Consider the following 21,127-nt stretch of genomic DNA (forward strand, 5'->3'; position numbering starts at 1 on the left):
GGGTTAAAAAAGAAATCAGAGAACATCAAGCCAGAAGGCAAATGCAGCTTTTACCTCACAAGGCTTGAAGCCTCTCATGCTAATCAGCACTGTGCTATTTGCATATTGCACAGTGCTAGCAAGGCTCATTATCATCAGAGATCCGCAAATTTTCACAAATCAACTCCCTGGGAGCAGTAGTCCATTCTGCGCATGCCTAAGGCAACCACCAGGTGGCAGAATCTTTATCTTTCATTTCCTCACTGAGGGTGTTTTGTTTTTCTTACAGAATTTTCACCTTACAGGCCAGCCATGCTGTGCGGCAAATCCAAGGACACTTATGAATGCCTTAATTTGCAGCCTCTTTTTCTCTTAAGGCAATGTGAAAGTGTGGGGGAAGTGTCGACAGACTGCACTATGATTGGAGCAGTGTTCACAGGGCTAAAGTCCATGGGTTGGCCTGTATCCTCTTGCTTGTTTGACACAGGGGGTCATGTAGCCCGGGATAGCCTCCAACTTACTATGCAGCAGAGAATGACTTTGAACTCCGATCCTCTTGCCTCCACCTCCCAAGTGCTGGGATTACAGCATTGTGCCTGGTTTTGTGTAGTGCTGTGAAGTGAATCTGCTAGCACTTTCTAACTGAGCTACATCACCAGCTACATCCTTGTTCTCAGATGTCTCTACATCACTGAGGAGAATCAGAGACTTGTGGACAGCTCATTGAAATGCCAGCCACTAAGTATGACAACCTGGCTACACTGCACCACAAAATGGTCTCTGTCATCCTCCTACACAGGGAAGTAACATGAAAGTCCAATGATGCCAAGAGCAAGAGTAACACTGACACCCTCACATTAGGCCTGGATACACTGAATTGCACACACCTCTCCCTTCCTTATGTCTGCTGGGATCTTGGCGCATACAGATAGCTGTAGTTCACCATGGGACGTAGAGGCAACATGGAAGCCTGTGACCAAGTGGCTGGGTCCAGCAGACTGAGAGGTCCTATTACATGTTGTCCAATTCGTCCCAATTAGTTCTCTTTGTCTCCCATGGTGTGTTTCCCAGACTGAGCTTCACACTTCCATGAAGGAGGGCAGGTGTAGGAATTTCTGGAAGGGACCGGGTACCCTGGAGTCAAGTTGACAAGAATCAGGAGAAGTCACAGAACTGGGGCCCTTAGTAGGATTTCAGTTTCCACCTGACTGCTGCAGGGTGCTAGGGGCTGCTTCTGGGCACAGCCATCTTGCTAACAGGAACATACTTAACACAATAAAAGCAATGTACAGCAAACTAACAGCCAACATCAAACTAAATGGAGAGAAACTCAACGGGATTCCTCTAAAATCAGGACAAGGCTATCATCCACTATCTCCATATCTCTTCAATATTGTACGTGAAGTTCTAGCCAGAGCAATAAGACAACAAAAGGAGATCAGGGGGACACAAATTGGAAAGGAAGAAGTCAAACTCCCACTATTTGCAGGTGATGTGATAGTTTACATAAGTGACCCAAAAAACTCTAAAATTCTACCAGGGTACTCTACAGCTGATAACATCTTCAGCAAAGTGGCACGATCCAAGATTAACTAAAAAAAATCACTAGCCCTATTATATATAGACTATAAAGGGGTTAAGAAAGAAATCAGAGACACATCACCCTTTACAATAACCACAAACAACATAAAATATCTTGGTGTAATGATAGCCAAACAAGTGAAAGGCCTGTGTAGCAAGAACTTTGACTCTTTAAAGAAAGAAATTAAAGAAGATACCAGAAAATGGAAAGATCTCCCATGCCTTTGGATAGATAGGATAAACATTGTAAAAATGGCAATGTTGCCAAAAGCAATCTGCAGATTCAATGCAATCTCCATCAAAATACTGGCACAATCCTTCACAGACCTTGAAAGAATAACCCTTAACTTTATATGGAAAAACAAAAGACCCAGGATAGCCAAAACAACCCTGTACAATAAAAGAACTTCTAGAGGCATCACCATCCCTGACTTCAAGCTCTACTATAGAGCTATAGTCCTGAAAACAGCTTGGTATTGGCACAAAAATAAACAGGTAGACCAATAGAATTGAATTGAAAACCCTAATATTAACCCATACACCTCTGAATACCTGATTTTTGACAAAGGAGCTAAAATTATACAATAGAAAAACGAAAACATCTTTAACAAATGGTGCTGGCATAATAGGATGCTAGCAAGTAGAAGACTGCAGATAGGTCCATGTCTATCGCCATGCACAACACCTAAGTCCAAATGGATCAAAGACCTCAACATAAATCCAGCCACACTGATCTCTTAGAAGAGAAAGTGGGAGGTACCCTTGAATGAATTGGTACAAGAGACCGCTTCCTGAACATAACTCCAGTAGCGTAGACACTGAGATCGACAATTAATAAATGGGACCTCCTCAAACTGAGAAGCTTCTCTATGGCAAAGGACATAGTCAATAAGTCAAAAAGGCAGCCCACAGACTTGGAAAAGATCTTCACCAACCTCACATCTGACTGATCTCCAAAATATACAAAGAACTCAAGAACCTAGTTACCAAAACAGCAAATAATCCAATTAAAAAGTGAGGTACAGAACTAAATAGAGAATTCTCAATAGAAGAATCTAAAATGGCTGAAAGACACTTAAGAAAGTGCTCAACATAGCCACCAGGAAAATGCAAATCAAAAAATGGTTAAAATAAAAAACATCAAGGGCAGTTTATGTTGGAGAGGATGTGGAGAAAGGGGAACACTCCTCCATTGCTGGTGGGAGTGCAAACTCATACAGCCACTTTGGAAATCAGTATGGCAGTTCCTCAGGAAAATGGGAATCAGTCTATCACAAGATCCAGCAATTCCACTCTTAGGCATATACCCAAAAGATGCACATTCATGCAGTAAGGATATCTGTTCAACTATATTCATAGCAGCATTGTTTGTAATAGAATATTCATAGCAGCATTGTTTGTAATAGCCAGAACCTGGAAGCAACCTAGATGCCTCTTAACTGAGGAATGGATGAAAAAAATGTGGTACATTTACACAACGGAGTACTACTCAGCAGGAACAACAACAACAACAACAAAATAATGCAATCTTGAAATTTGCAGGCAAACGGATAGAATTAGAAGAAACCATCCTGAGTGAGGTAACCCAGTCACAAAAAGACAAACATGGTATGTATTCACTCATATATGGATTTTAGACATAGAGCAAAGGATCACCATCCTACAATCCACACTGCCAGAGAAGCTAGGAAACGAGGAGGACCCTAAGAGAGACATACATGGTCCCTCACAGAAGGGGAAAGGAACAAGATCTCCTGAACAAGTTTGGAGCATGGGGAGAGGGGAATGGGAGTTAGGGGAAAGAAAAGAGAAGAGGAGGGAGAGGTGGGCATGAGGGAGCAGGAAGATTGAGTCGGGAGAAGAATAGAGGAGAGCAAGAAAAGAGATACCATAATAGAGGGAGCCATTATAGGTTTAAAGAGAAATCTGGCACTAGGGAAATGTCCAGAGATCTAAAAGGATGACCCCAACTATCAATCTAAGCAACATGGGAGAGGCTACCTTCAATGCCCTTCCCTGATAATGAGATTGATGACTACCTTATATGCCATCCTAGAGCCTTCATCCAGTAGCGGATAGAAGCAGAAGCAGACACCCACAGCTAAACACTTAGCCAAACTGCTGGAATCCAGTTGCAGACAGGGAGGAGTGATTATCAAAGGGGTCAAGACTGAGCTGGAGAAAACCACAGAACAAGGTGGAGCTCATAAGCCCCGGACTGATAGCTGGGAACCAGCATAGGACTGACCTAAACCCCCTGAATGTGGGTGTCAGTTAGGAAGCCTGGGCAACCTATGGAGCCTCTGGTAGTGGATCAGTATTTATCCCTAGTATAGTGGTCTTTGGGAGCCCATTCCATATAGAGGGATACTCTATCAGCCTAGACACATGGGGAGGGCCTATGTCCCACCCCAAATGATGTGACTGACTTTGAAGACTCCCCATGGAAGGCCTCACCCTCCCAGGGGAGCAGAAAGGAGATGGGATAGGGGGTTGTTGGGGGCAGGGGAGGGACAGGGAACTGGAATTGATCCTAATAAAAAATGCCATCTTGCTATATAAACTTGATAACTACAGGTGCTGTAGAGCCGCTGTTTCCAACTGCAGCCAACAGCTGTGGCTCTGGAGATGACAAATGCCTGGACGGCATCTGAGTGACAGACAGAAGTTGACATATGTGGTTTGTCTCTGCTTCCTAGTTGGGCTGACTGTGCACTGTCACTGAGGAAAGGGTCCTTGAATTCTCTTCTCCCTCCTCTGTCTCTCTGCTCACCAAGTATCCATGTTGCTGAGCCCCACTGGCTAACCAGAGGCTGGGAGCCTGGCAGAGACTTGAAACATAATTCAGGGTGAGGGCATCTCCAGGGATGCATCTTGTTACCTGAATTTCTCACCCCTTCCTGGGCTGAGGCACAGGAAACCTGCAGTGGAGCCACACAGTGGGGGGGGGGGCAGGGTGTCACTTTTAATGGATGCCCTGTGTTCTGGAGAATGGCTTGAAAGTGTGGTTCTGAGTAGGCCACAGAGACAGAGTCCCAGTGGTAGAGGCATGGTGCTAGAGCCCCATTTGGGGTAGCACAGATTCCCAGACCTTCATGGAACAATACTTCCCAGAAATGTCCTCTGTAGCATCTATTTAAAATTCCAACATCTTTCAGTCTTGGTACCCACAGAGCTATCTGCTTTTCTTTTAATAAGCTGACTGCCAGATGTATTTATTTCTTTAGAAAGACAGGGCAGGTACTTCATGTGGGGGCACTTGAGCAGGTGACCTTCTAGGGCCCAGGGAGGAATTCCACATCTGCCTGCTCAGCACCTCTTAGGAGAGACATGTACCTTGTGCATGGCCCAGGTCTATTGTGTCAGAGTTCACTTCTGCCTCCAGAGCCTCCAGGGATGCTCAGTAGAACTAGAGACAGCCAAATACTTCCTTCTAAAACTAAGAGGCATGAGCATAGACCTCCATCACTTCACCATGTATCCCTGGCGCTACTAGACAAGGAAAACATTAGAAAGGGGAATTTAGAGTTATAGAGTCTGCTACAGTGAAGTTTCTATAATGAGAATAAGAAACAAAAGTCTGAAGAAGCAAAGAAAGTGAACAGAATAATTAAGGCTTATGAGCTTTCAGGTATCAGTTGTGCCTACTGTAGATTTTAAATTTCACCATGTATAATTTAAAAGCCTTAAAACTATAAACATTGAACACAAACATTTACCCAATGCTCTTGAGGTTGAGTAATTAATTGTCAACAAGGTTTCTCAAGCCTTAAGGAGACTTCCTCCTATGTGTCCTCAGATTTCTCTTCTTTCTCCAATTCAAACAAACCATCTATTTATGTTGACTTAAAATGATCAGCAACCTTTCTAAAACGCCACCCAGAGTCTGTATCAGCTTGTGTCAAATGTAGATTCACACTTGCTTCCAGAAGCAGAGGTTTGTAGTTTCCCCATTCTACACCACACAGCAGCTGCTGAGATGACACCCTGCTTGTCTTTGGGGATGGTGCCTATGCTGCTTTCTGGTAGTCAGAAGGATGCTTGCTGGGTCACACCATTACATATTACATACATACATATTACACACATATATTACAGTTGCCAAGGAAGAAGCTCACACAAGGTGTGTGTGTGTGTGGGGGCATTTATACACCTCCTTCCCAAAGAGTTAATAAAAGCTGAAGCTCTGGCTTGCCCCCAGGCTATTATCCCTGAGCATGAAACACAAAGTGATTTTGCAACAAGATACTATAAACCCTACCATTCTTCTTAGGAGAAGGAATGCCTTTTTGCAATTGTTCTGGGAGGCCAGGTGGCCCAGTAGGGTATGAGTCATCTCTAAGGTCAGGACATTACACCATGGGTGAACTGGGAAAGCAATGTAGCCCTCTTACCATGTTCCCCATATCCCGCCTCCCCCCCCCCACCCCCCCCCCGAGAACAGCATGCTAGCCAACCAGTCCCTGGATGCCTGCAGACACTGCACTCCGAGCCTGGCTCTCTGTGACTTCTTTCCAGAAATTACATCTTTGGTTTGGGTCACTAGATTGGATGTTCATTGTTTCCAAGGACATCGGCCATGGTGTTATTCTTCAGTGAATGTTGTCATATGATTGGGACCCCCCCTTTCATGGTTTGAATTCTTGGCTCCCGTCTTGTGGTGCTGTCTTAAAGACAGACCCTTAGTAGGGCCTGCATGGAGGTGGTAGGTTAATAGGGAGGGGCTATAAAGGCCATCACCTTATGCTGGTTCTGCTCTAGCTCCCTTCACTCCCTGGTGAAGCACAGGACACAGGCCGAATGCTCTGACTGCCATGGATGAGTCTTCCACCCATGCCTTCCTCACTATGATGAGTTCAAATTGCTTGGAAATCACAAGTCCAAATAAACCTTGTTTCCCCAAGGAGCTCCTGTCAGGTGTGTGGTCACAGTAATGCAAAAGCAGCTGACACAGAAAATATGACACCAGGGTAGTAGGCCTGCTGCTGTGACTAAATATCAATATCACAGTGTGGTTCTTCAGCCTTTGGAACTGGCTTTTGGGAGCAGCTTGGAAAAGTGTGCAGATGCGGTCTAGAGGGGCCCTGGTACCCTGGAGGCAGAGTCTGGCAGCTAACTGATGCACAGGTTGTTCAGAAGAACAGTGTCTAATGGAAACATGGATAGGAAAGACTGGTGGAGAAGCTTCAGATGGAGACAGAGCTCGTGGGGGGGGAGTTATTTTTATTGCACGATGGCAAAGGCTGTGCCTGGCTGAATCCTGAAAACTTGAGTAAGGTTGGATTTATTTATTATTTATTTATTCTCTTCTTTTATTTAAAATTCTTTTTCATTTTAGATACTAGCCCCAGCTCCCCCTCCTCTCCTCTTCCCTCCCTCCTCACCTTCATCCCACCCCCTATCCACTCCTCAGAGGGGTAGGGCCTCCTTTGGCGAGTCATCAAAGTCTGGTATACCAAGTTAAGGCAGGACTTAGCTCCTCCACCCTGTATCCAGGCTGAACAAGGTATCCCACCACAGGGAATGGGCTCTAAAAAGCCTGTTCATGTACCCAGGATAAGTCCTGGTCCCTCTACTAGGGACCCTCCCAACAGACAAGCCTCACAACTATCACTCACATTCTGAGGGCTTAGTTTGGTCCCATGCAGGATTCCCAGCTCTCAATTCAGAGTCTTTGAGCTTCCACTAGTTTGGGTCAGCTCTCTCTGTCGTTTTTTCAGCCATGATTTTGACCCCACTTTGCTCATATGATCCCTACTCCCTCTCTTCAACTAAGCTCCAGGAGCTCAGTCCAGTGCTTGGCTGTATATCACTGCATCTGCTTCCATCAGTTACTGGATATAGGTTCTATGATGACAATTAGGGTAGTCACCTGGTTTCTCCCTACCCCCCCCCAAAGGTGCCCTCTACCAAGATATCTCTTTCATTGCTCACCCTTTTCCATCCCTCCTCCAACTTGGCCATTTGGAGCCCTTGTGGCTGAATTTAAAACTCACAGAGAAATTAAAATTTTCAGAGGAAATTTCAAGGTAGCATATCTGGCATGGTTATTAATGCTGCTTTTAGCAAAATATATAGTAATAATTCCAACAAAACATGGAGTAGAAGGATAGACAAAATGGCTATACTTGTTTGCACTGATTAATTTTAAGTTAACTTTCCACAAGTTAGAGTCATCAGAGAAGAGGGACCCTCAGTTGAGAAAATGCCTCCATATGATTGGGCTGTAGGCAAGCCTACAGTTTAATTTTCTTAATTAGTGATTGATAGTAGAGGGCCCAATCCATTGTGGGTGGAGCCACCCCTGGGCTGGTGGTCCTGGTGTTCTATAGGAAAGCAGGCTAAGAAAGCCACAGGGAGCAAGCCAGAAAGCAGCACTCCTCCATGGCCTCTGCATTGGCTCATGCCTCCAGGTTCTGCCTTGCTTGAGTTCCTGCCTCATTGCTTTTGATGACAGGCTATTATATGGAAGTGTAAGTTGCTTTTGGTCATGATGTTTCATTGCAGCAACAGTAACCCTAAGACACTATTACAAAGATTAGTGCTGCTAAAGAGTCACACCATTTGTGCTGGGATTGTAGGAAAGGGTGTTGAGGACAATACCACATCCACTGACAGTTCCGCAGCATAAAGAGGAAAGACCCATCTGGAAAGAGAGTGCTTCTAGGGTTTGGCCCAGTCTTTCTTTGCTATCTTCACACTTCTTCTTTGTAATGATAATTTTGAATCTTGTGCATCTCACAGCTTGAGAGACTGTTTTGAGCACTACTAGAGACTTTTAGACTTTTCAACAGTGTTGGGGGCTGTTAAGCCTTGGGGATCTTGAAGTTGGATTGGCTGCGCTTACTATTATGAGATGGCCATGAACCTATGGGGGCCAGGGAGGAATCTTAAGGTTTGATTGTGAAATGTTCTTATTTGGAATGGTCTGTCCCTAGTTTGAAGGCAGTGCATCCTTTGAGAGGTGGGACCTGGCTAGTAGAAGACCTGCCTTTGGTCCTAGTTTGTTCTTTCTGTTTCCTGGTCTGCCGTGATGTGAACAGCCACACATCCAAAGCACCCTTTCCCCTCTTACTGCCTTGATCAGGTATCTTGTTCAGGGAGACAAGGGTTAGTAATGCATAATGGCTTCTCAAGCTTGTTTATTCCCTTTTCTGAGCAACTGCTCCATGGTTCTCTGGCACTCTGGGGGGCATATGGCACATGTAGGCAGTGAGTTGTGAGCACAAGTATCTTGTTATATCCAGCCCTAGCACCTACTGTTCAGTCTGAATCTCCCCAGAACATTCCCTTGTCCAAAGTGAGTCTGTGACACCTGTGAAGGGGTGGAGGCCTGGGACCCTGCTTGACCTTAGTGCCATCCTGATCTAGAAGACTTGAATGACAAAGGGTGACACACACCCTTTGTTTTTTAAGATTAAAATTTTTATCCTCATGTCCCTCTGGGAGTGTGTGTGTGTGCTTGTGTGTGTGTGTGTGTGTGTGTGTGTGTGTGTGTGTGTATGTGTGCATGCGTGTGTGCATGCATGTGTGCATGCACATGTGTATGTGTTTGCATGGTGTGTGCATATGTGTATTCTTATATGTGTGTAGGTACACATGTACAGGTGTGTGTTCATAGGTGCATGTGTGTATGTGGAAGCTTGATGCTAAGATCTGTTGTCTTTCTTGGCTGTTCTCCACCTTGCATACTGAGACAGGGTCTTTCTGTGAACTTCAGCCCTCCAACTCAGCTAGTCTGGCCAGCTAGCTTGCTCACAGGACCTCACCCCCCACCCCATCTCTACCTTTCAAGCACTGAGATCACGACAGCCTTTATGCTTGGCTGGTATTTACACTGGTCCTCCCAGCCTTCCCCAGCTGAACTAACTCCCTAGTGTTGGTTTTATGCCTTTTAATAGATGAAAAACAGGATGATGATTTAATAATGTGGGAGAATTACATGGAAACAAATTTCATTGTCCATAAATAAAGACTTTTTTGGCACAAAGCCACTTCATTTGTTTTCTTGGAGTCTATGACTGCTTGTTCACTGTAAAAACAGAATTGAGCACTGATAAGTCATCACCTGCCAAACTCAAGCAATTTATTATCTGTCTGCTTACAGAAACAGCTGGCTCACCCGGGACAGATGTTCTAAACTCCACTTTAGCTCCCTTGCACTATAATTCTTTGACTAAAGAATCAATAGCCATGAGATAGCCTTTAAAGAAAATTTGGATGAGATGGGAGCACTGTATCACCACAGCAGAAGGGAGCAGTGTCCCTGTGATCTCAGGGAAGAGAGTAATATATAAGAAAACGAGTTGGTGTCACTGAAGACACGGCTATATTTCAATTGTGGAGTTGTGGAAGTCACAGGACAGAAAGGTAAGAAGACAGGTGATGTGGGGGACAGGTTAATAGGACATGGGACCAGAGATGGGGCATTCACACAGGACAGCTGAACAGTGGCAAGGAGGACCCTAAGTCATCCTGGCTCTGGACATGGCTGCCACATTTTATGCTGTGTCCTGATTTTAACTCCCTGTCTTCGCCCATTTCTCTCAAGCTGACCTGTGTAAAACTTAGACATGTGAATCTGGCTGGTACTGGCTCAGAGAAAGCAGGGGAGCAGAGGCCCAGCGCCTCACTCCATCCCCTGTCACTGCAGAATGGGTTTCTACAGAATGGCTCTCATCTTTCCCTCTGTACCTCCACAAGATGCAGACCCCATGGTGCCAGAGCTGAAGACAGTGATACTGTGGAATTGGAGACTGGACCCAGCCATGAAAACAGTCTTGCAGTCACATTGCATCCTAGCTGCATTCAGCCTCTTCCTTAAAGCATGTCTAATGCATTTCTCCTTCACTCTGCTATACAGTACCTCAGTGGGCAGAAAACTTGGTGCATGCTGATTACATTTAGACATTTCCACCATTAATTTTCCTTCCACATCCTCTTCTAGACATCACAGTTGGAGCCAATATGGCATTCAAAATAGTGAATTTCGGATGTAAGGGTGATCTGGCTGAGACATCTGTCACCCCATGATTGACAGAGTTGATTTGGTTGTTCTGGCTGGCTAGGTGGGTATTCCCTTCCTCCCTCACCGCTACATGTGCATTCCCCCCACCCCCGAAGCTGCACACTCCATCGAAGAAGAGGACCACCTTCCCCAAATAGAGGAGGACTGGTCTTTAGTCAAGGGTATATGAGTAGCTGCACTCTCCTGCTAGAACCTACAAACAAACTCTCAAAATAGTGAATTTCAACAACTTGGGGCTCCAAAAGACAGCAGCTGTCAGTGACTAGCTGGATAAGTTCAAACCAGGCCAAGAGTTCAAAACCAACTTCAGCCTCTCTGTGGTTACTGCAGGTGGGAAGAGGACCTCTATGGCTACATGGCCACACATGCTCCCTCCCTCTACACTGCTTCCCAGAGAACTGCAGAAGACACACAGAACACACACAGTCCCAACATTCTTCCCATCTCATCACTGCTGGTCAGGAGCCACCTGATGGGATGCTTCAGGCTATGGTGGGGTTCCGGCACCAGGCACGGCTTACTCAAGAGCCATAGTGAGCATGCCCCTGCCACATTCACCCCGGCAGCATTACCCTGACAGTGTCTTTGGATCTGATCCTGTGTTCCAAGCACACTATCCCTCTGGAATAGTAAGGTTAAAGGTCAGACATGGAATGTCATCCACACCAAACCTGACTTAAAGAAAACTCTAGGTAAATATCCTCCAGACCACTTTCTGAGGCCCTGGCTGCCTCAGCCTTCTTATAGCATCAGGCTGTGTTCGTGGCCCCTTGGCCCCTCCCCATCCCTTCAGATGAATTGGGATGACAGTTTGTAGACTTATGCACAAGGAAGGAGAGGCCATTCTCAGGGGACCCTAGGGCATTGGACAATCACCACACATGAGCATTGTATGAGGGAGGCATGTCTTTGAGCACCCATGGTAGGTTTGGGTCCTGTATACCACTGTTTAGAAGAAGAGGAATGGATGGTTGGTTCATCACTTAATAGGAACATTTAGGGACTTAAATTCTTGTTATTAGAAAACTACCAGCAACAATTCTGTGTTGGTCCTCACTAGCTCATGTACTTGATAAGGATGAAAATAAGCTGACGGTACTTTGCAAATAAAGGGCAGCAACCAGCTCTGTAACCATGGCAACCTTTGTAAAAATTTGGGTAATTACAATCCTCTGCTCAAACATCCTCACAGTGGGAACATTGTGAATTTCCAAGCTATGTTCAAAGCAGATTCCTCATGGCGCATCCCTTCACGGCTGCCAGATTATTCTAGTAACACCTTAAATTTAGTTTATGGAGATAAATTCAGTAAAACTTAAAACTGCCAATACTATCAAGCTGTCTTTTTTCTTCCTATTAAACTATGATTCCACTATGCTGCATGGCACCTCCTCACAGGACAAAAGACGCATATTTTACTCCTCAAAACTAGTCTCTGGTCCCTATAAGCCCTGGAAAGTCACCCAGAAGATGATGCAGTACACACAGCCAGCCTTGAGCTAGGGTTTTGGCTGATAGGCTACCAGCAGGAGATCTTTCTGCTCAAGGGATGGAGATTCCTAGCAGCCTCCACATTTCCTACTTTTCTCCCTCTGTCTCCAGCATTCTGAAGTGTTCAATATGTCTGAGGCTCTTTTTGGGAAACAAAAATCAATGTGGTATCTTGCTGCCAATAACTGCAGACTGCAGGATGCTCCTCACTTACTGTGCCTTAGCTGTTTCTCAGAACTACAACCCTCCCTTCCAGGCAAGCGGGGGCACTCTGCAAATATTCAGAGGAAGATTTCTCCCATCTACCCCAGCCTGCTCTGAAGCAAGAGCCTGGAAATAAAATAGTTAAGTCACTGATTAGACCAAGGCAATCTTCTAAGCTTATTCCCCTGTTATTAGAAAAGGATATAGCACCCCCCAGGGCTCCCAGGTTCCTAGTTTCAGAAGTCTGAACCTTTCAGGGAACAAGGGTAAGCAGATTAAGCTGCCCTATCACTGAGAGATTGATTTGAAACATTTGAGCCTCTGTTAGCATATCTATGTGATTTCTTGTAAATGCCTTGAAGAAAATAAAGAATCTTTTCAATGGATTTGCTAAGGCTAAGCTTAACTTGAATGGCAAAGCAATTAATTTTTAATTTTTTTTTTTGAGATACCGAGAAAGATGTTTCAGACCTCCTGGCTATGGATGTTATTAAGGAGATTAGTTACAGAGTGAGCCTAGGCTCTTGCAGGAAGACTCAGGGCCCTTCTCTGTGGGGCCCTCAAGGAGCTTAGCTTGCACTAAACTTCCTATGAAGTTCAAGACAGACAGTTTCCAAACTGTGGCAGACTGGCCACCTGGGAAACTGTGCCTAGGTGCTTTTGTATCTCTCCTTCTCTCCCTATCTTTAAGAAATATATCGTCCTAGTTCACTTTAATTGTCAGCTTGACACAGGTTAGAGTCATCTGAGAGGGAAGCCTCAACCAAGGACTCGCCCACATCAGATTGGGCTGTGGGCACGTCGTGAGGATTATCTTGATGGTGCCCATTGTGGGAGGCACCATTCCCTAGGTAGGTGGTCCTGGGGCATATAAGAAAGCTACAACAAGGCAGCAAGTGATCCAGCAAGCAACATTCCTCCATGGATTCTGCTTCAAGTTTCTGCATGAGTTCTTGCCTTGCCTTTCCTCAGCAATGGACCGTGGCCTGTGAGCAATAAACCCTAAGTTGTTTTGGGTCAGAGTGTTTTATCACAGTAACAGATTGACACTAGAACAGATGTTTTGTGACAAAAATATGAGTGACTAAGTTAAACAATAATTAATATAGCCACTGTTAGTATAACAGGGTTTTTAAAAATTCTAAGACCCTCTAGTCCCTGCCATTTGCCATGGTGTGCTAAGTCCACATTGGGTCTGTTCAATGTGTTGTTTGAGCATGTTGAGTTCTTAGATGTGAAAGAGCTTTACAAGGTCATGATGGACCTCACATGTGGCCCTGTGACCCTATAGTCTTGCCACTAACTACTCCCCAGAAAGATAGCAGACCCAACTTAGAGTTTGGAGGCATCATATATAGGCAAGAGGTAGCATGCACACCCATTTACCATGGAGAAAATCTACACTCAATATCTGCATAGTCAAATAGCCAAAGACAATTTAAATATATGTTTTAAGTAAATTATGATTTGGGGCTGCTTTCCTGATTGTCATCATAGGCTGGACCTGCCTGGTGAACCTACTCATACAGCAGGTACTACAGGGTTTGGTTTTCTGACTGTTTCTCAGACAAAGGCTTTTTGGTTTTTTCCTGGGGCATAGGACTTTAGGGTCCACTCCCTGTGCGGAAGCCACAGTGGAGGGTGAGGAGCGGACAAGAGCTCACCCACTTCCCGAGAAGTTGGTGCTAAAAGAATCACAACTCTGTATTTACAAACTAAAAGCACAAACTATATGATGACCTTGTAATCTTGTGTTTGGACATATTTTCTGTGCTGTTAGAAGGAGTAGCAGGGAACAAAGAGCCTCCTTTTCAGCTCTGATACGTGAGATGGTCTCTCTTGTGGATTACGGGGTATACATGGGTCTGCACCCAGTACAGAAATGTAGCTCCTCCAGATTAATGTGGGTGGAGCAGGGGAGAGCTTGGGTTGCTGTTCACAGGGTCGCTTCTGTATAGAGCAAGCCTTGACATGGGCCAGCCCAGCATCTAATTCACTTCATCAGTTCCCTTAGGAATGGTCCAGGGTGTCATGTGGAAATAAGTCTCAGAGTTGATTGCCCTGGATCTCAGCCAGCAACTTGGAAACTGGGTTTTGAAGAGTGATCTGAGCCTCAAGGAGACTGTCTGGAGAGCCCACCTCGCCTGCATGCCTAAGGTTTAGCTTCTCGGTCAGACGGAAACAAGAACTTCTGGGATCTCCCGAAGAGAGTGCTGTGGGGAGAGGGGAACTGACCAGAAAGGGGCTCAGGGAACTCTGGAATGACAGACGTGTACCACACTCTGCTTGGGGATTGTGGCTTATCTGGCTGTGCTAGTAATCTGTTGAAATTTGAGACCAGTGAGCTGCGATGACAAGTATATCACCTCTCCATACCATATGCTCCCACAAGGCCTAAGTCTAGGCCTAAGAAATGTGTAGCTCCATGGGGAACTGGTATCAGCACCCATGAAGCTAGAGCATCCCTGATCCTTTCCAACTCAACTGGGTGCAGATCACCATATAGGATCATGTGCTCTTAGGCTAGGAGGCAAGTTGTGTTTGAACTGTGTCTTAGTCTATGGATAGAGTTGTGAGTAGAATCTGTCTACGTCTGTATTTCGGAAGTAGCAGCTGATTCTCATCTTGAGTGATCACATGTCCAGTTACCTCCCCTGCCCTATCTGTGACACAAAGCTGAGAAATGCCATAGGCTGTGAGTGTCCTCAAACACCACCATTGTAATTAGCATCCAAAAAATTAACAATGACAAATGCTGACATGTTCTAGAGTAAGGGGAATGCTTATTCATTAATGGTGGAAGTGCAAACTGGTTGGCTTGATGAAAATCAGTGTGGAGGTTCCCAAAGAAGCTGGAAATAGATCTGCCACACACTCCAGTTATACCACTTTTGGGCACATACCCAAAGGACTCTATGCTCTACCTCAGACCTGCTCATCCGTGCCCATTGATGCTCTATTTGCAATATCCAGGAAATAAAACTACCTAGGCTGATGAATGGGTAATGAAAATGTGATACATTGCACAATAGAGTATTTCCCAGCTATTAAGCAAAAAGAAATGAAATATACAGGCAAATAGATGGAGCTCGAAACACTCATCAGACCTAGGAAGACAAACATGTCTTTTTTCTTGTACATGGACATTACCATTGACTCTTTAGATATGTTTCATTTGGAATTCTCATAGAGGTCAGGAAATTAGTAAGAAGCCATGGGGATTTCAAAGGAAGAGACACAGAAAGCAGTGGTATAAAGGGTTAACATAGAATTATGGATCAGAGGAAGGGTTAAATGAAGTAGTGGGGCAGGGAGGGCAGGGTAGAAGAGGGAAACTTGGAGGGATAAATAACACTGAAGACTTTGTTTTTAAAAAGCCATAAGGAAACCTACAACTGTAGAACTTTCCTAAAATATATCTATACACATGCATAAGAAGAATAAAAATGTAGTTACCCTAGGAATAGGCTATATCTTTTGGAGTATTGGACAGTGAGGTCACAAAGAGTACCAAACATTACATGTTATTGTCATTGCTCCCAGTTACCCTCCAGAACTTGAAGCTAAGATTCTACTGCTGAAGATACCCCATTCTTCATCATGGACAAATCAGCTGGCTTGAAAATTCCATCCCTATTGGCTAGTTTTCAGAGTGCTGAAAAGTACTATCTAGACATGATACCAGAGGTGAAAAGTAAGCATCAGTAACAATCAGTGGTGAACGATTCGAGCTATCCTAAGGACTGGTCTTGCAAGACACTCCCAGTGGTGTAAAAGTGGCAAAACACCATGGGGTCACCAACCATGTTCTGATTAGATTTAAGTCCTGTATTTGCCACCATACTTGGGCTGAGAGCTTGTGGCTAGACAGATCGAAGGCTATAGGAGAGAACCTACTATTTCTCTGCTAACTGGACATAATGCACCAACTCCTAAAGACTTGTCATTATACTCATAGTTTAAAACACTTCCCGACACTCTTACCACAGAAGCTTCTATTTGCAGGTGATGACAATTCAGAGACTCACAACTGGTCAAGGTACAGAGAGTTTAAGACTGCAGAATGTTTAGCTCTACAGAAAACATAAAATCTCCCTGTCCTCCAGAAGCCCAGGCATCATTGAGGAAGGAGTAGTAAGAATGTAAGAGGCAGAGGCAGTGGATGACTACAAGGAAACAGTGTTTCCTAGACACAGTCAAGAAGATATATACGTATGTATGTGGGTGGGTGTATGTATGTATGTATGTATGTATGTATGTATATACTCACAGCAGTTGTTATGGTATGCACAAGCACAACACCTTGTGAAGTTTTTTTTTTTTTTTTTAATTTTTGAGACAGAGTTTCTCTGTGTAGCCCTGGCTGTTCTGGAATTGTTTATGTAGATCAAGCTGGCCTCAAACTCACACAGATCCACATGACTCTGCCTCCCAAGAGCTGAGAATAAAGGCGTGCACCATCACCACTGCCCAGTGACCTTATAAACTTAAGTCAGACCAAACCCTAGTACGGAGAGGGTAGGTAAGCATGAAATTTGCTGAGATGGTGAATACTGACTGTCCACTTGACAAGATTTATAATCAGCAAGGAGACAAGCTTCGGCCATATCTATGAGGGATCATCTAATCAGGTTAATCAAGGTGATAAGACCCACCCCAAATGTGGGTGGCATCATTTCCTAGGATGAGGTCCTGGACTGCATGAAAAGGAGAAAGGAACCCGAGTGCCAGGGTTCTTCACCTTCTGCTTCTTGACTGTGGATGCAATGTGGCCAGACACTTCATGCCCTTGTCACCATGCTTACCCTACCAAGGTAGACTGAGCCAATACAAATTATTCCTTAAGTAGCCTTTGTCAGGTATTTGGGTCACACCAAGATGACTAGAACATCCAGTCTCCCTCAGATACAGACGGGCTTCTTAACTCGTGGAGTGGGTAGAGGGACACACACATGTGTACTGGGAGCACTCAGACCATTTCCCCATTAAGCACCTCTCCTTCCATAGAAGCACCAATGGGTTCACTGAAGTCCCTCACACCTGCTACCTGTGAATTCTTTCTCACTTGTGAGTCTCCTACTCCTGGCCACTGGTGTGTATTCACACCTGCCACCTGTAAGTGTCCACAATTGCCACCTGTGAATCCCCGCACTTGCCATCCACGAACGCTGACTTGGTGTTCCCTGAGGCTCAATGGCTCTCAGGAAATTGAAGTGTAATTTATAACTAAGGTTGAAGAGAAAAGAAAGCTAGTTCAAAAGCTGAATCCAGCCACTGCTGCAGCTGCCCTGCGGGTGGGCACATAACTCTGCATCTTCACCCTGCAGGTCTTACCTTCATACAGCCAGTCGCTGAGGCCGTTGTAGACCACACCCTCCTTCCCTGTAGAGACCACTCGGATTGCCTGCTTCCCAACATGTGCGCAGTAGTAGATGTTGTTCTCAAAGATAAATATCTAATTTGGAAAGAAGAAATAATAGCAGAATTAAGCAAGGCATGGGCTTAGGTGTTCTTGAATTTGAAACTGCCAGGCTTTTGGTTCCCCTGCTGTGTGTATTTGATTGAACAAAGGTGGTCATGGGATCATTTGTGGCTGATTCCCCTGCAACATAGTTCAAACTCTGCAGAGTTTGCCCAGTGTCACCAGTGTTTGTCAGTTTAACGTCCGGGTTGTTATGATTGGATGATTTGTGACTTGATGCTTCTTCAGAGTGCTGGAACAGTGGTACTTGGAATTGGTATTTTAGCAACATGTTTTTTCCTGGTGATTAAATTGTAGGTCAAGGGGGGCTGGAGATCCGGCTTCACATTCCTCAGCTTTCACAGGGAGTGGGGTAACTATTGCCTGTCGGGGCCTGTCATGTGTCAGGATACCATCATGTTGGGTACCATCATGTCACAATAGTACTCACTACATTTTTTAGGAGTTCAGACCTTGACAAGGGCCATGCTGAAGTGGAGATGTGGGGAATCTGGGAAGTCATGGGCTATCTGGCTCAGGCCAGGGCAGGCCAGGCTTCCTCACAAAAGGAGTGAGAAGCGGTTGTATCAATTGCTTAAAAATTCTCAGTTCATTGTCAACAAGCACTTTCACAGCGTTGTACCATCCTCCCACAGAGTGTTTCCACCATCTCCAAGTGACACTCTGCCCTACGAAGCACAATCCCTGGTACCTCTCCACATCCCCTGGCACCCAGCGCTGCGCTTCAACTGTCTGTGAACTGTTCATTCCAGGCTGCGCATATACCAGGCAGGGTCTGTCCTAATGTGGCTGGTTTAGTTCACTGAGCAGAATGTCCTCAAAGGTCATCTACGCTACAGCATGTGCTGAAATGCCTAAAAAGGGGTTTCAGCTGAGACCTGAACATGTGGAGTCAGGAGGGATGGAGAAGCTGGAGGGGTGGGATGACAGTACAGAGAGACTGGATCTGGAGATGGCAAGGCAGGTGGAGTTTGGGGACAAGAGTCTTGGGAGCAGAGGATCAAGGCAAAAGGGACAGGGAGCCCGTTTCTGAGGATCTGCAGGAGGAGAGTGGCAGCCACAGAGAGCCGCAGACTGATGTTTGGGTAGGGGACAACATATTCAGATGCAGGCCTGCTGAGGGTGGGCCCAGTGTCTGTGTGGTCAGAGAAAAGGGGGGAGTCTGGTAGGGTGACCATAGTCACCACAGATGTGAGGACACAGAGGGGAGACAGTGCAGTGGGTTAGCAAGCAGCAGCCATGGCGTGAGTAAGCCGAGGTCCAGGCTGACCGGGAGGGGCAAGGATTTTGGCCATTCTCTTGGGCCTCAGGGTGATGGCAACCCACTAGTAGAGTTGCATTGTGGCACAAAATAGAGTATGACCTTGGGTACATCACTGGCTTTCTAGGGGAGGGGACAGAGTTGCTCCATATGGTGGCTCTCAGAGTGCAACACCTAACAGATGACACTCGGAAGCTTAAAAAATTCCCAGTGCTCAGACCATCAGTCCAGCCAGAGTCTCTGGAGTGGGACCCAGTGAGTAGCATTTTGAGGTACAGCCTGGTGACTTTGATGTGCAGTGGCCCAGGGACTAGCCCAGATCCCAAACTGTCACACTGCATTAGCCTATGTGCAGAACCCCAGTCAATTTTTTCCAGGCTTCAAACTTTACAGAAAATGGAGTAGGAAATAAAGCTAGTTTTGTTTGTTTGTTTTTGTTTTTAAGAAATTCTAGAAAAAATATTTGGAGAAGGTATTTTGCTTAACACAGAAAAGCAAAAACACCGACTATTTTGTACTTCCTTTGTTTTTAGTACTGGAAATTGGACAGAGTGCTTTGCCTGAGTTCTACCCCTCCCCCCTCCCCAGCTTTCATTGCACTGTTTATTTTGAGGGTTTCACTAAACTCTCCAGGCTAAGCTTGAACTTGGGCTCCTCCTGACTCAGCTTCTTATGCAGCTGGGATGACAGGCCCGTACCCCCAGGCCCATGAATGTTTTATGTTGAAATACAGCATGGTGGCTCTGGAAACTTCTTTAGTTACTGGTTTTCAGTGTAGGCTTCCTGCTTTCTAATGTGTTCACTTCAACCTGGAGCAAGCTGGAAAACTTCCAGAAGTAAGGACACATCCTAATTTAATTTAAGCACCTGTTCTTACAGCTTTGCCGAAGACGAACCCTAAATTTGAGTTCCTTTTATGCTCTCAGCTGGCAGCGGCTTTCTGAATCAACCCAGGCTGTAGCCAATTAGTATTTTGTGCAGTGATGGGCATTAAGGTCTTTTCTGCCTGGGCTTTCAGAAGTAAGCTGCAGAAAGGAGCGCTCGACTGTGCATTCTTTACGTTTGCTGCCCTGCATCTGGTGATGATGTCAGGTAGGGAGGGTAAGATATTGCCTGTGCTGCCTGGGCATCTGTGGTGCTGGGCACAGGGATGGAATGCTGGGCTGTGGCTTCTGGCCCAACAGTGTTGGGATACATGCCTGGCTTTTCATTCTTTACCCAGTGGGCACACAGAAGGCAGAGGGTTCAGGCTCTTACTCTTCTAAGTGGATATAATCAGGGGCTGACAAGGTTCCAGAAGAGGCTGCTGACATTAAGACCTAGCCATACATGTCTCAATCCTCCTGCCTAGCCCACATGAGCCTCTTAGCCTTGGCCTGCTACATCACTCATATTCCCTGACCCAACACAGAAGGCAGCCTTCTATATACCCTTGGCTCACCTCACAGGTTCCAGCCACAGTAGTCTTTGCCAAAGGACCATTTTCCTCACGCCCTTGGGATCCATTTCTGTTCACTTCAGAATACAGTTTATCATCTGGTAGGGAAGGTCCTCCATGACTAAAGTCTGTTTCTGTGGCTGGCTCCTTCCCTGCAGGCCTGACATGCTACATGGGTGACATGGGAACCAGGGCCTGTGGCAGTTTCAACACAAAGAATCTAGTTCCACGTGTCTCAGGGTACTCCATCCTATGGAAGTACAATAGGTGTGATGTACCCTTAAGCCAGTTGCTGGCTTCTGTGGGACTTGGTTTTAGTAGATGTCTCCACTTGTGACACTACTTTGGGAGGTTCTGGAAATTTCTTGGCTGGAGGAAAGACTTTAAGGGCAGTTCCTAGAGGGTGATCTTAGCAATGGTGTGAAGATGAGTGAATAGAGGAATGTACCATACTGAGAACGGCACGCTGTGTACAGTAAGTGTAAGCTTCCTGTTCCTGTTGTCTTACACGCTCACTCTAAGGTATTAGCAGAGGCTCCATGGGAAGGTACTGTGTGAGTGGGAACACAAAAGATGGATGCTTTCAATTTCTATCAGGTCTACTTTACCTTTTCTCCTCTTTTCATTTCCCTGTGGATTGGGTATAAAGTATTCCTCCACAGT

General features: G+C 45.5%; 1 protein-coding gene across 1 annotated transcript in view; it reads right to left on the reverse strand.

The window, feature by feature from the left end:
* The window catches only part of Dpp6 (dipeptidyl peptidase like 6), a 640,714-nt gene that overhangs the window by 101,465 nt on the left and 518,122 nt on the right, over positions 1–21,127 (reverse strand). Inside the window, exon 8 of the mRNA XM_051203163.1 lies at positions 17,618–17,738. Coding sequence (XP_051059120.1) covers positions 17,618–17,738 — 121 coding nt within the window. The remainder of the gene's footprint in view (positions 1–17,617; positions 17,739–21,127) is intronic.

This window comes from Phodopus roborovskii, unplaced genomic scaffold, assembly GCF_943737965.1.
Source record: "Phodopus roborovskii unplaced genomic scaffold, PHOROB, whole genome shotgun sequence".
Taxonomy (NCBI): Eukaryota; Metazoa; Chordata; class Mammalia; order Rodentia; family Cricetidae; genus Phodopus; species Phodopus roborovskii.